Source organism: Muscardinus avellanarius (assembly GCF_963383645.1).
Source record: "Muscardinus avellanarius genome assembly, chromosome: 2".
NCBI classification, from domain to species: Eukaryota; Metazoa; Chordata; class Mammalia; order Rodentia; family Gliridae; genus Muscardinus; species Muscardinus avellanarius.
In genome coordinates, this window is record NC_137787.1 from 165695840 (window position 1) to 165710962 (window position 15123).

At 33.2% G+C, this 15123-nt stretch overlaps 1 protein-coding gene across 5 annotated transcripts in view; it reads right to left on the minus strand.

The window, feature by feature from the left end:
• The window catches only part of DACH1 (dachshund family transcription factor 1), a gene marked incomplete at both ends in the record, with an annotated part of 402920 nt that overhangs the window by 21785 nt on the left and 366012 nt on the right, over positions 1-15123 (minus strand). For all 5 annotated transcript variants that reach the window (XM_080688907.1, XM_080688905.1, XM_080688906.1 and 2 more), the window contains 3 exons: positions 10459-10527; positions 11015-11158; positions 14684-14831. In XM_080688907.1, coding sequence (XP_080545033.1) covers positions 10459-10527; positions 11015-11158; positions 14684-14831 — 361 coding nt within the window. The remainder of the gene's footprint in view (positions 1-10458; positions 10528-11014; positions 11159-14683; positions 14832-15123) is intronic.

Consider the following 15123-nt stretch of genomic DNA (forward strand, 5'->3'; position numbering starts at 1 on the left):
TATAATCTTGCAGCTAAGAACTTTATCTTTCCTGGCGGGTCACTTAAACTTATAAATTTCATCAAGTGAGCACACAGAAATCTGTAAAGGTATTCTCAAGACTATGTTTAGTATCAAGAAAATTTTTTGACACAATGCACTCCCACAAACAGGGAAACTGGAATGGAATGTGAGCTCATTCTTGGACAAGGTTCAACTGCTGGAAAAGCAATTAATTTGCTTTGGCTGTGCTAATATAGGGGAATTAGAAAGTGTGACACAAGACAAATAGAAATAATTAGTTCTCCAAAATGATGTTCTCATTAATATGGTTCGAACGATAGAAATAAAAAAACATTATTGTGGCATGTCTGCATTCTGTCCCTAACCATGGGAGGTGGAATAATGCACCATAAGCATTTTATATTTATATTCTAAATGATGATGTTTTAATTTTTTTAATTGTGAATTTTTATCAACAGGTTTTATATGTCTCAAATGTCTCAACATATACATGCTATCACAACTGATGACATACTTTCCATAACTATGTATTCATATACCAATTTTCACTTTGTTCGTAGAAATTCTGTACTTTTATGAATAGACTTGTATATGTAAATTCCTTTTCTGTAATTTAAATATTTTCAGATTACTATCAGGACTCTTAGAATAGATTACATATCTCAGAAAATTGTTTTCTTTTTAATTGTGTTTATGCTCCATCTTAAAGAAGCTATTCTGTTTCTTAAAAGTCCTCTTAGGTAGCCAGACTGCTTTTGCTGTCTAGGGATGGACATAAAACAGAGGAAGTAACCTTTGTGAATATGAACATCTAAGAGTTCTAATTTATACCACCAAATGTAATCTTAATCTTAGTAAAGAAAATATACATTTTTTACTCTTACAGCCTTCAGTGAGCAAGTTAATTGAATAAATGTTCTCATTTTTTCTCTTAATAATAAAGGTAAAAACCTGCTATAAGTCTTCCTTAAATCTGAAGACAATATACTGTCTAAAATTTGACATTCATGTATTGAAAAAACAAAAAACAACTTTTTAAATTATTTGGTATTCATAATAATAAAAAGTATCATTAATAAATATTTATAATTAAAATGACAGAGGCTTTTGACTTTTTCTCTTATACTTCCTTCAACCCTACAGCTAGTCATTCTTACTCTGATACTATGAAGAGATATAAATAGGTAATATACCATTCATTTCTGTGGAGCTTTTTAATGTTCTTATAGGGGGCTAATATCCAGAATATACAAAGAGCTCAAAAGACTCTACACTAGCAAAACAAACAACCCAATCAAGAAATGGGCAAATGAAAAGATGTTCTACATCATTGGCCATCAGGGAGATGCAAATCAAAACTACACTGAGATTCCATCTAACCCCAGTCAGAGTGGCAAGCATAAAGAAGTCAAATAACAACAAATGCTGCTGAGGATGTGGGGAAAGAACTCTTTTACACTGTTGGTGGGAGTGCAAACTAGTTCAGCCACTATGGAGATCTGTGTGGAGATTCCTAAGAAAGTTAGGAATAGATCCACCATATGATCCAGCTGTACCACTCCTGGGTAGTTTTCCAAAAGGGTTGAATCCAGAGAACTATAGCAACATATGCATACCTATGTTCATAGCAGCACAATTCGTAATAGCCCAAATATGGAACCAACGCAGGTCTCCATCAACAGATGAATGGATTGCAAAACTCTGAGAAATACACACAATGGAGTTCTACTCAGCCATAAAGAACAAAATAATATCATTTGCAAGAAGATGGAAAGTCCTAGAGAACATTATGTTAAGTGAGATTAGCCAAGCACAGAAGGAGAAGGTACATATGTTCCCTGTAATACGCCCAAACTAGGGAACGTAGAGGATACCAGTGGGACTCCAGGTAATGGAGGGGAAATACCAGCAAAGCTTGAATGGAAAGATAGGGGAGGAGGAAGACTGAACTTGATCAATGAGGGTCTACATCCGAATATGTGTAAAATTATGAATATGGCATGGTTACCCTGGACAATCATTGGTGGGAGGGGGGAAGGGAAAACAGAGGCAGGGGGGTGGAGAGGGCACCAAGTATAGTTTAAATGTATACCATTTATGTTCAATAAAAAAAAATTTAAAAAAAGCATTAAAAGCTGGGCATGGTGGCACATGCTTGTAATCCCAGTACTTGGGAGGCTGAGACAGGAGGATCACGCAGTTTCAAAGCTAGACTCAGCTACTTAGTGAGGCTTTCAGCAGCTTAGTTAGCTCTGTTTTCAAATAAAATATAAAATAGGTCTGGGAGTATATCCCAGAGGCATAAGGCCCTTGAGTTCCATCCCCAGTACCACAAAAAATATATTAAAAGCACGTTTTATTACATACAAAGGTAGTCTCATTTCATTGATTCTTAAATTAATAAATTCTTCAAGTTTCTATACTGTTCATAGATGTATATTACAATTTCTAAATTAGGATCATCTGTGAAATTCATTGTTTCACTTTGTTTAACCACTATTGGACATCATTAATTATGATATTAAAAGAAAATAGATATACAATTGGACTTGATCTAGAATCAATCTAAATTTCCATTAATTGCTATTCTTTGATTATAGATTTTCAGACAGTATGTACATTTTTTAGTTTTATCTGTGTTAATAGATATCTACAGTTTATATTAATAATAGTCTATTGTAATACATAACAGTAATTTAGTGGTACAATGTTCATTTTCCCTTTTTTTAAACTTCAAATTCCAATACACTATTTCTGATATTCCCAGATAAAACTCTTATTCCTCTAAACTCTCATATGGCAATCCTCAATTTTTTTAATTTTTACTAGGAAACATAAGGTCAAATATATTACAAGTTAAGCCCAATGATTTTTCCTTGATTTTCTCTGTCTAGTATTTGAACAATCGAGTAAGAATTGAAGTCATTTCACAAAAGTACATGAACCATCACAATTCAATACAGACATCATGAACACAATCATGATTGTTCTAAAAAATATAAGTCAAGAATTTAGAAAATGAGCCCTATGGGTATAATATATTGAAATAATTTTGTATAGTAATAATTAATAGTAATGTTTGACTATTTTAGCAGCTTCATACTTAATGTCCACTATGTATAATTTCATGTATAACTGGTTTAAATTACAAAGAAACAATTTCCAACAAAAGTTGCAAGAGTCTTTAAAATTTGGCTTCCTCATTAAAAAACAAAATTTATTTTCCTATGTATTTATAAAATAATAAAACTATACTGAAATTATGGGAAATATTATTCTAAATTTTTAAATATTAAAATTCATGACCATCCCTGAAACTTTCCATTTATTAATAAGTCTGCTTTCTAGTTAAATGTGTAGTTAACAATGACCTGTGATAACTATAAAACAATAGCCTGTTTATTGGTTACTGCCTACAATCAATACTACCTTTTGTTCAACTTAATCAATGCTGTCTTGAATTGATTAGCTGCATTGAAATGCTGCCAGACATCAGAAACCAGTGCCAAGGGACTAGAAGTAAATTTATTATTGTTTTGTTCCCAGTGATAGAATCCTAAAAATTTGTATTTTAAGATTAATAAAAATGGTTTGAGGTAATCCATATGATGATTGCTCATTTCTGGCAGCCCCAAATCCAGTTTTAGGTCCTATATTATTATTGTTTATTTTTTGTTTATCTTTTAGAAAATCTCACTGTTTTTAATCTAAATTAAACATTATTGAATATGAAAAATTGGTTCAGGTAACTAAAATTTGTTCTTGCAAAATTTCTACAAGTACTTTATTGTGAGATGAAGTCAACATTGTGTAATAAAGGCCAATTATCTGAAAAAAGGAAATGCATGTTATATAACCAGATAATAATAGCTTCAGTGTTTACTAGCTGCCAGGTCCTATAGTAAATATAGCAATTAATAATAATATCCAATATCAACTGCTAAAATTACCTGTACATATCATTGACTTATATATTGCAAGTGTTTTATATAATTTATTTTATTACATCTTCACAGTGGTCCTCTGAGGATAATCAATAGTGGATCAGACATTAGTGTCTGGGGCAGACTCCTCATTTTGCTTAACTTCTAGGTTCTATAGAGATGCCTTTAGCATGCCCTACTCCCACATGAAACTTAGAGCCTTGTTTTTCAGCATTATAATTGAAAATATGCATAAAATGACTTTTATGACAATCAAATTTGAATGTTGCTTTCATAAAAGTCTTAAAAGTGGCGAATTTAAATAAGGTTCAATTTTGCACTGCTGAAGTATGAGTCTTGTGATGTCATTTAGCAACTTATATTCAAATATATGCCAAAGAAAACCAAGAGGCTCTCCAAGTGTTAAATATACTAAGTTGAAATTGAATTTACTCTGACTTGTAAATTTACCATAAATTCATTGAATACTAAATTTCAGGGATGAAGATGAATCTATTATCTAAATATTATAAATTTCTTCATTCATATTTTTATTGGTGCATTATAGACTCACATCATAATTTCTTAATTCTTTTATTGCTATTTTATTTTCTTGCTTAGAAAGAGGTTTTCACCAATATGTCTAGAAGTATTTGTAAATATAGGAGAAACATAATGGCTGATTTTTTTTTGTGTGTGTGGGGGGGTCTGGTGATCAAACCTAGGGGCATTCAATCTCCGAGCTATACCACCTGCCCTATTTTTTTAAATTCTTTATTTTGAAACAGTTTCACTAAGTTGTGGAGGGCCTTACTAAGTAGCTGAGGCTGTCTATGAACCGCAATCCTCCTGTCTCCGCCTCCCCAATGCTGGGATTACAAGTGTGCACTACCGCACCCAGCTATAAAAAATATATATAAAGCAAGAAAGGACACATTTTTCCAACTGTAATCATTCCTTGTTGTAGAAGATCATTTTGGAATTTTAAGTCATTAGTAGGCAATGTACTAACTAAAATGAGTGATGTAGCTGAAGATTATCATCCTACAGAAGACATGTAAGTCTAGGAAGCAAGGCATGGTGGAAAGAGCAATATCTTTGGGAATCATAAATATGGACTGAAGTGCCAGCAAGCCAATCAACTAAAATTGTGACTATGGGAAAATTAATGAGCCACTCTGTGACTAAAAGTACCTCTCCTTTAAATTAGAACATTATACAGAAAAGGAAAAAGGGATCAATAAATATCATTTCCCAACCCACCTATTTTGATAAATAAAAATCTCCACTAAATATGTAATGCCCTAAAGTCTAAATGAAAAATATATATATTAGAAAATTCACTGAGTGCTAGAACATCTGATTCAATAAAAAATCTTGAGCATAAAACATAAATTTCCTTCATAAGAATGACAGGAAGTAGTATGTTTGGGTGATATAAATTATGAATCATATAATAATAATACATTTTAAGGTGAAAGTAAGATACCATTTAACAATTCTAAAAGTACAAAGGGAGAAGATAAGATAAATGATGTGAAAAGCAAATGGACCACATTATAGTTCTGACTCTTATCAACTCTTGGTGTGACCTTCAATGAGTCTTCCATACTCAACTAAGCCTCCACTGCTCTTTTGCACAACAAAGAGATTTAATTTATCTTAAAGGCCTTTCCCACTACTAATGCAATAACATCATAAAAGTATACTTGGCATATCATCGATGTTGAATAAATATTTGCTGAATAAATGAATAATTTTAAAATTCAGCATGAATATAGGGGCCAGAAAAAAATATTCTTAAATTGAAAAAAAAGATTGTTAATGTGTAGGCAAGTCTTTTTTGCTGGAAGAATATTTGGTTTTCTATGATCTGAGATCATTCACAAAAGAATAAATAGTGAAAGAGTTTTGATTATGTCCAGTGGATATAAATAATAGAGATATTCTTTCAAGTGAAGTCAAGATTTTGTAAGCATAACTTGCACATAGCCTAAGATGTCAAAGAAACAATGGTTCATATCCCCATTGACTTTAATGATGTTTTTAATGTAAAAGGATAAGGTTCTACTTAAAAAACAAAAGCAATAAGCTACTATTTTGAAAAGCAAACTTTTAAGACTTCTCAAAAATTTTATAAGAACATAGATAGAACTGTAATACCTATGATTCCCCCATCTTGTAGAAGAATCTGTGTATAGTAAGATATTGAAGACTTAAACTCTTGAAATTATAATAGAGAAATCAGAGAAGCAAGAGGTTAATGTTTATTAAGCAAAAGAAAACTGATTACTTAGTGAGTATGATTATAAAATATTAAATACGAATTTAAAATAGAAGTGAATTGAAAACAGAAAAATAAAAATTTCTTGTAAGTGAATATATATACAGAATCCAAATTTTGGTCAACATGCAAAAAATAAAATGACATTAGAATTATGCACACAGAAGAATGAGGTACCATTAATTTAGCTATCAAATATGAATGTTAATTCATCCAGAATTTATCATTATGACTTTCTTAGAATAATCATGTTCTGTATTTTCTCTCATCATTATTTTCAAATAAACTCAGAAATATCAAACAATAAAGATCTGCATATCCTCAAGATCTAGCATAGGTTCTAATTTCTCAATATCTAAGTTATTCCTCCAAAGAAAAGCAGAGTGAGCATCACCATGCACCTCACATGCTGCTAGATCATAGGGGTTTAGACATGAACTGAGCAGGATGGTTCATGCTCTGTCCCAGGTAGCAGGGATTGAGGAAGAAAATGTCAAGTCGAAGTCTTTTTTCATATTATCGTAAGGAGGATATTGGGCCTGATGAGGGTGCCATAGGGAAATAGCACTGGAGGAGAAAGACAAGTTTGTGGAGAGGGGGATAATACTTTCTAGTGTGTGACTGCATTTTTACATCTTGATGAGTAACAGTTGCATGCTATTTGGAGCAGCCAAGAGATGTCTAAATGGGTTGGTTGGAGAGACACCTTTATAAATTTTCAGTATCTATTAAAGAAATAAAGAATTTACTCTATGAACCATGAGCTGATTTACCCTATCAAGAAAAGTTGAATTATTTAAATTTGATCCCCCCTACTCAGGAATATTTTCTAAATCATGCGGGTTTCTTTTTTTTCCCACCTCTTTAATTTTATAGAAATGGTGATATAAAATGTCAATGAAGCAATATTTAGTCTAACCTGAGGTGCTTAGAGGAGGGTAGCTACTTGGCACTTGAGCAGTATTTAAGTTCCCAATTTCTAGGTGACTAACTCTTGGGTTAAGTGTGGCATTTATTGCTGAAATATTAAAAATACATGACAAGCATAAAAATTGTGGGCTTCATTCACTTCCCCAATTAAGCTGAGTTTATTTTGGAATAATAAAAAATTTCAGTTATGTTTGGGTTGGAGAAAGAAAGAATATAAAGAGGATCACAACACCTGAGCTTAGGGTCACTGGGAGAAAGGAATCTATGGAAGCAAGAGGACATGTTTGTGTCACTTTTGAACTGTGAAGTGGAAGATGCTCCTGGGTCCCAAAATGCATGACATAGGCCATTTTCACAAATTATTTATAAGCTTTGGTTCTGTCCTATTTGCCTCTCTCATTCTTGTGCTTAGGATGGAATTTAACTAAATCCAGTCTTCTCTATTTGATTTATTCTGTTCACAGTTAATTTTTTTTCTGTTGGCTTCCACGTGTAATCAATTAGGTCTAAAGTCAGAAATAAATTCAAAGGGGAAAATAGGCTTTTATAAGGGGCTTAGAGTGAGAAAAGATCCCTCTACTCTGTTATTTTAAATTTTCTAGAAAGTGCAACTGCTTGTGAAATACCTTTCTTTATATACTTTTAATGTGCATTGTGGTCTCACATTATAATGCAGTTCAGGGTGAGAGTGACATACATGTGAAATACCTTTTTAAGCAACTGACAGAAACAGATTCATCTACAGTTTTTTTTAAAAATTACGTTTTGGAAAATATTATATTAACTAACAAAGATCATAATTATTGATGAAGTGTTTTATTGGAAACTACATTTTGAACAATGCAAGCTTTGTCAGGCTGTATGAATGGTTTTATATTCTATATATAAAAGCTAAATAAAAAATTATATCTGGCTTTAAATTACTATGCATAATTGTTACATAAAGATTTCGTTTCTCTACTCATGACATTATTTGTGTAAGTTTGCGCTGTTTTTCAAATAGCAACATTCTAGATAGCAAAAGGAAGGCAATTTGTGATTAATCTGAGTTTTTAAGAATAAATAACAGAGACAGGAGGATCGCGCAGGTTCGAAGCCAGCCGCGTGCACTGGCTTAGGAGACCCTGTTTCCAAATAAAAAATATAAAAATAGGTCTGGGAGTGTAGCCCGGAGGTAGAAGGGCTTCCAGGAACCCCAGTACCACCAAAAAAAAAATAAATAAATAAACAAAATAAACAAACAAACAAACAAAAAATAGCCGGGCGTGGTGGCGCACGCTTGTAATCCCCGCGCTTGGGAGGCAGAGACAGGAGGATCGCACAGGTTCGAAGCCAGGTGCGCACGCTGGCTTAGGAGACCCTGTTTCCAAATAAAAATGTAAAAATAGGTCTGGGAGTGTAGCCCGGAGGTAGAAGGGCTTCCAGGAGCCCCAGTACCACCAAAAAAAAAAAAAAAGAATAAATAAATCACAGTGATAGAGATTGGGCATTGTGAGTATTTCAGTCTTCTACAGTAAGACTTTATCAATGAAAATACATCTTGAGTATATGTGAATTTTACAGAGAAAAATAAAAATAACTATAGCTGTTGGGCATGGAGGTGTACACTTATACTCTCAGTACTTGGGAGGCTGAGACAGGAGGATCACAATTTGAATATAACCTTGGCTACTTAGTGAAGCCCTCCACAACTTAGTGAGATCTTGTTTCAAAATAAAGAATAAAAAGTAGGGGCTGGGGATATAGCTCGAAGGTAAAGTGCACATGGGTTCAATCCCCAGTACCAACTATAGCTTTATCATATTAACCAAAATGTTTTTGATAGTGATTTTTTGGCAAACAGGTGAATTATAAAAAATGGTTAAAGCATTGCATAATCACTTCTTCATATGACAATGACATTTTTCTTTGTAAGCAGTAATTTGTAAGCAATAATTTTGCCTGGCTGAGTTTGGGTAACCTTTAAAAACTGCATACAGGTAATTTACATATCACACCTACCAGGAGGCACCCTAAGTAGTTCCTGCACACACAGACTGGAGCCCATACTTATATTGGCCTGACTGAGGCTATCATTCCTGATAATTAAGACTGATTTTTTGTTAATCATTGTATTTTGTCCACATGTGCACATGCTTTTTATAAGATGCAACTTAATTATGATTTTAATATACACACATATAATTGTTATGAAATCCATAATGGTTTTAAAATTGAAATATTTACATCTATAATTGCATTATTCTTTATTGGAGGAGATGTCTCATAATAACTTATGGTTCAAGGCTTGATATTTAAACAATAATTATCATGGCCTCTGGCAAAATATGTATAGGCCAAAAATATAACATCTTTCCCCAGGAATCTTTCTCCAAGTTTCACATCATTATTGATTGCACATATGATAGTATACAAAAGTATATTTCCTTGATGCTATGCCAAGAATGACATTTCTGGAGTTGATTAAGTAACACAATTAATGTCATACAATATCCTAAAAGTGATTGAGCTTAAAATGCAAAATAAAAGCAACTGGGAGAATTATGGGCAGTTAATCATTTTAGGCTTCCCTATGAAGAATCATCTTCATTTAAGTTAGAAAAATATGTTATTTTTTTCTGTTTAGTATTCACGTTGTCAGACTGAGTTCATTGTCTGAAAGAGATATTTGACGATAAATGCTTCCTTCTGGGCTTGTTCTTTCCTACCATTGTAGTTTCGGCAATATACTATTTAACTCTTCTGAGTGTTGAGTGCAACTCCCTTTAGTATTCTGTGTTGCTCAGCAAATTTGTGTTATAAAAATGTATATAATGCCATACAGAATATTTGGAAAACCACATAGCAACTAAACAATCTTATTTATTGCTAGCATTCAACTATGCCATTCTGCATGTACCTTGTAGTCACTGTCACAAAAATGAGAAGTTGAACAATTTAAAAATGTTAAGAACTACCTATTTGCTTAATTTGGGTTCATATTTATGTAGTATAGAATTTACAAACCCTTCTGCCTTAGATTGGGTTTCATATGTTCAATAAAACACATTTACTGTGTCCAGGATTAAATCATACATTGTTTAAAATTAATTATTCCTTTTTAATTGCATTGTATAAACAGAAATGACCTGTTAATTTAAAGAAAATCTATCAGCACAAAATGAATTCACTCATATAAACAAGCAAGATGAACTTGACCTTGTTTGAACTTGTTTTGATGTGGCCCAGATGGTAGGCTACATGCTTGAATAGCAGGCTAAAGCTGAGGAAAAACTCATATAGCAAGATGGAGATTTATAGCCTTCTGCAAATTCCTACCTTGTATTGTCCTTTCAGCATCTGTTCTGCCGCCACTGCGGTCAGCTTCTATCTCTGGGGTCAGAGAGTCTAAAAGCACAGAAAGGTAAGAGTGACATATATTTCATTTGATTCTTATTGTCCTTTAAAAAAAAAAAAAAAGAGAGCAACCTGTTACTTTGGTGCTGAATTAAAATCACATAAATCTTTGTCACCTTTTAAAGGTTGAAGGAAAATTATAACCCTAAGAATTTTCAGGAGATTTGAATAGATATAAAAGTAACATAATATTGTTCCTAAGAATGGGGGTGGAAGTCTTTGCACTGGTATTTCATCATGTTGCAGCAGAAAAAGATTCGGCTAAGCAAAAAAGCACCGCCAAGTCCTACTGACTGGGGTGGCGGAACAAAACAGTCAAAACACCTTAGAAATAAAGCGTGTCCCCAGCACACCCCTCTCCTCATGCTTTCAGCTAGGAATCCCAAGACACTGAGGTGTACAAAGCCACAGACACTGGGTGGAGTTACCCTCTGAGTAGTAAAAGGAAAACGTAGCGGTGCATAAATGTTCACCTTACCGTTCAGGACCCTGAGACTGTCTGTGGAAGCTGCCTGCTTGAGTGTCTGCTCCGCTTGCTCACGCCGTTTTGTCTCAAATTCAAGCGCTTCCTGCAATTTTCTCTTCGCCTTCTTCTCTTTCTTTAGCCTTTTTTGAACAATGGCTAGAAAAGAGGACATGTACATTAGTTTGGCCGTGGGGGGTAATTTTTACTGATTTAAAAATGATCTGATTTTTAGTTTTATTTCTTTTATTTTCTTTTTTTTCCTGCTGGACTGTGTATCCACAAGGAGTAATTAAAATAAATAAATAAATAAAACCACCTTTCCCTAAAACAATTCTCAATAAAATGTTCGAGGAAGTGAATTTTTATTTTAGCTTTGAATTGCTGCACGTCAAGCGTGTTTTAAATCGTCATATGTAGAGATTAATTTAATGGGAAGCCAATTTTAGTAAATATTTGTATTCAGCGATACAGGGAGCTTGATTAAATGAACTTTGCGGCTGAGTTCTCTGCCCTTGGATCAGAACAGTGCAGACGAGTTTAAATGGTGCAAAGCACGGCAGGTCTCTCTTCTCTCCTTACAAAATGCCCATTTGGGGAAGTGAAGGAAGTATTTCCCTTACAAAGACTCTGTAAAACAATGTTATGCCAATCAAGGTTGTACTCCTGAAATTTTAAAAACTGCAATAAAGTTTAGTATCTTATGAGGGCAAAGCAAACTTGATCATCATTAATGCCTTTAATATTTTTAGATAAACTACTAAAATGTTCTCATATAGTTACTTCATAGAAAATATATAGCCCTATAAAATATTTCAAGAAAATATTGCACTTTCTGCAGGAATCTGGCATGGTATAACACCTTGCCGCTAATAATAATGAGCTGCTGATAATAACAGGGTGCTTCTTATGTAAAAGTAAATTATAATACAAAAAGTTGATTATTATGCATATTTCTCCTCTTAACAGTTAAATATTGATACATAATATGTAATCAACGAATAATAACAAATAAATGTACTTCACAAAATGCATATTAACTGTACTTTCAGTACAGTAATTGTTTTACCTGTATACTTATATGTGGTAACTAGCATATGGGATCGATATGTTTTTCTTGGAAATTATCATTCTTTTGTGTGTGTGTGTGTGTGGTACTGAGGATGGAATCCAGGAGCATTCTATCTCCGAGCTACACCCCCTGCCTTATTTTTTATTCTTTTTTTTTAATTTATTGGTACGGGGGATGGAACCCTTCTACCTTTGGGCTACACTCCCAGACCTATTTTTTTATATTTTATTTTGAAACAAGGCTAGCTTCGAACCTGGCCGCCACCATGCCCAGCTTATTCTTTATTTTGAAACAGGATCCCATTGAGTTACAAAGGGCCTCACTAAGTAGCTGAGACTGCCCATGAACCACAATCCTCCTGTCTCAGCTTCCCAAATGCTGGAATTATAAGCTTTCACCACCATACCCAGCAATTATCATTCTTGATAACTGATAAACATGGTGGATGATAATATGCAGAATCAGTAGGAGAAATTCTTTTGTTTTTACAAAGAGTAATTATTTCAAGTTTACTATTAATTTGTTTTTACCAATTAAAAACATCAGTTTTATTTAGCATAATATAGTCAAAATATAACAAAAATAGTTCAAATAAGTATTTTAGTTTTAATTTCTAATTTTCACATATCTTATTTTTATCAATAGTAAATTGTTAAGCTCTCATTGCATTATCTTGAGTTCATTGTTGTTATATATTTTAAAAACCTATTTTTATCCAAATTTACATTAACTTCATTCAAAACTGATATCAGCCGGGAGTGGTGGCTCACGCTTGTAATTCCTGTGCTTGAGAGGCGGAGACAGGAGGATCGCGCAGGTTTGAAGCCAGCCACACTGGCTTAAGAGACGCTGCTTCCAAATAAAAAACTATAAAAATAGGTCGGGGAGTGTAGCCCAGAAGTAGAAGGGTTTCCAGGAACCTCAGTACTACTAAAAAAAAAAAAAAAAAAAAAAAACTGAGTTCAAATAAATATTAATTTCCTTTATTAAATAGCGTTTAGGCCATATGCTTATTTTAACAAAATTACTTGCCTACTATTTTCTCTCCCAAAGAAAATTATTTAGAAGTTTCTTTGAGAAAGAAAAAAAAAAACAGCAGTTTTGAAAAGTTATTTAAATTGTACACTCCATGATACTGAAAGCCAATACTCAGCACCTTGCCAGGGGTCACTCACTGTTTCTTCCTATGAGACTGAAACAAATGTGCCTCATTTTCTGTCTTCCGGGTAACGCACTGCTTCAATAGACACATTTATAATAGATAAGTATTGATAGATAAGTTATTACGTTTAATTTACTGTTTATAATTAATTAAATGGAAATTTCATGGTGTGATCTGTGAATGTTTTGCCCTCTAGTGGTTAATGGAATAAAAAGAATGTAAAACTACTTTCTAACAGGTGGGAACCAAGAAAATTCAGAAGGTCTCATGTACCCAAAGGGTATTGTAGGCAATCAAGGAGGACCGGCTTTTTAGTCTTATAAAAGAGAACAAAAAGATTTCTTCAGGTGAGATGAAATCAAGATATGGCTATCTCATGGAAGATGGCTTCTCAAGTGAACTCTCTAATTGAACTTCCTATTCACCTGGAACACATCCATTATCATTCTTATCTTGCTGGATTATTTTGAAACCTAAAGCTAGTGAAGCCATATTATTTAAAGTTGTAGGTAATAGTTCCTCAGATCAATGTTATGTCAGAAACTCACTAGATGTGTTGCCTCAAAAATAAGTAATAAAACAACTTGGTAAATCCTGTTAGCTTTAAAATCGAAACAGAAACAATGACCTTTAAATGACCATCTAAAATACATAAAAATGTGTATTTATATTGGATACTTATTAAGTGAGAGAAAAAGAATGTTGATCCTTTCTAAAATACTTGGAAGAATTATTATGCAGTTGAAGCAATGGAGAGTTGGTTGTAAATACATACATAAAATAAGCATGAATGTGAACTTTCCAATCATCTATAGATGTACTGTAAAGTGTGTGAAGAGAAGGAACTCACAGATCTACAATATCGGTATTTTTACCCAAAGAGACTCATATTGGTTTCTTCTCTGTGTACTTGACCTTGTTGAATGAAAATGAGGCATTCAGAAAAAAATTATACAAACGCTTAATTCCTACTCATTTGTTCTGATATTCATCAGTCTTCAATTTCAGTTGATAAATATCTTACTAAACCTGCTTTGCTTGAATAAACAGTATTTTCTATTTTAGCTTTACGACTTTAACTCTTAAGTGTTCCAACAGCAATTGTGAGCAAACACAAAATGCTTCATTATAGCTGTCATTTTATCAGAGTTCATTTCTTACCTTAAAGAGTAGGATTTCATGAGACTCTGTAAGCAATACAAGTTATATGACCAGTGGCATATTAGACATATTTCCATCGCTTCAGGTTGGAAACCAAGAAAAAACATGTGCTTTTGAAATTAAGAAATACAATGAGGCGAAGATTCAAATTCTGCTGTATACTTCAGCTACATGTAAATTAACAAAGAAAGTTACACTGTCAAAGCAAATCACTAAACATAGCACTATAATATAATTGTGTTGAATGTTTTACTTCAAGCGCTAAGCCTGTTTGGATGATCAACAGTACCTCTGTTCTTTTGTTCCATAGCCAGCTGCTTCTCAAGTGTTTCTCTTAGTTCTCTTTCCCTTAAAAAATCCATCTTCAGCTCTGTTTTTTCCAGTTGGACCTGTTTTTCTTGAGCTCTGGCGTTATCTATGGCAACTTTCAAGAGCCCCTGTACAAAGAAAGGTATTCAGAATTTTTGTTAATATTTTGGTACAAAGTATATTTCATTCATGACTTAATGGGCTTTTGCATGAGAAAAGCCCACTTATCAAATTCTTTGATTCTTATTGTGCATTTTCTAGGACAAATACCATAAAGCCCCAAACTTTTAAATCTGATTAAACCATTTTAGGAAGAAAAAAAGATTTACGTTGTACAAGTACCATCACTTCTAATCAGAATATCTATACCCCAAACTAAATGAAGGCAACAATGGACGCATGTTTAAAAGACAAGACCGA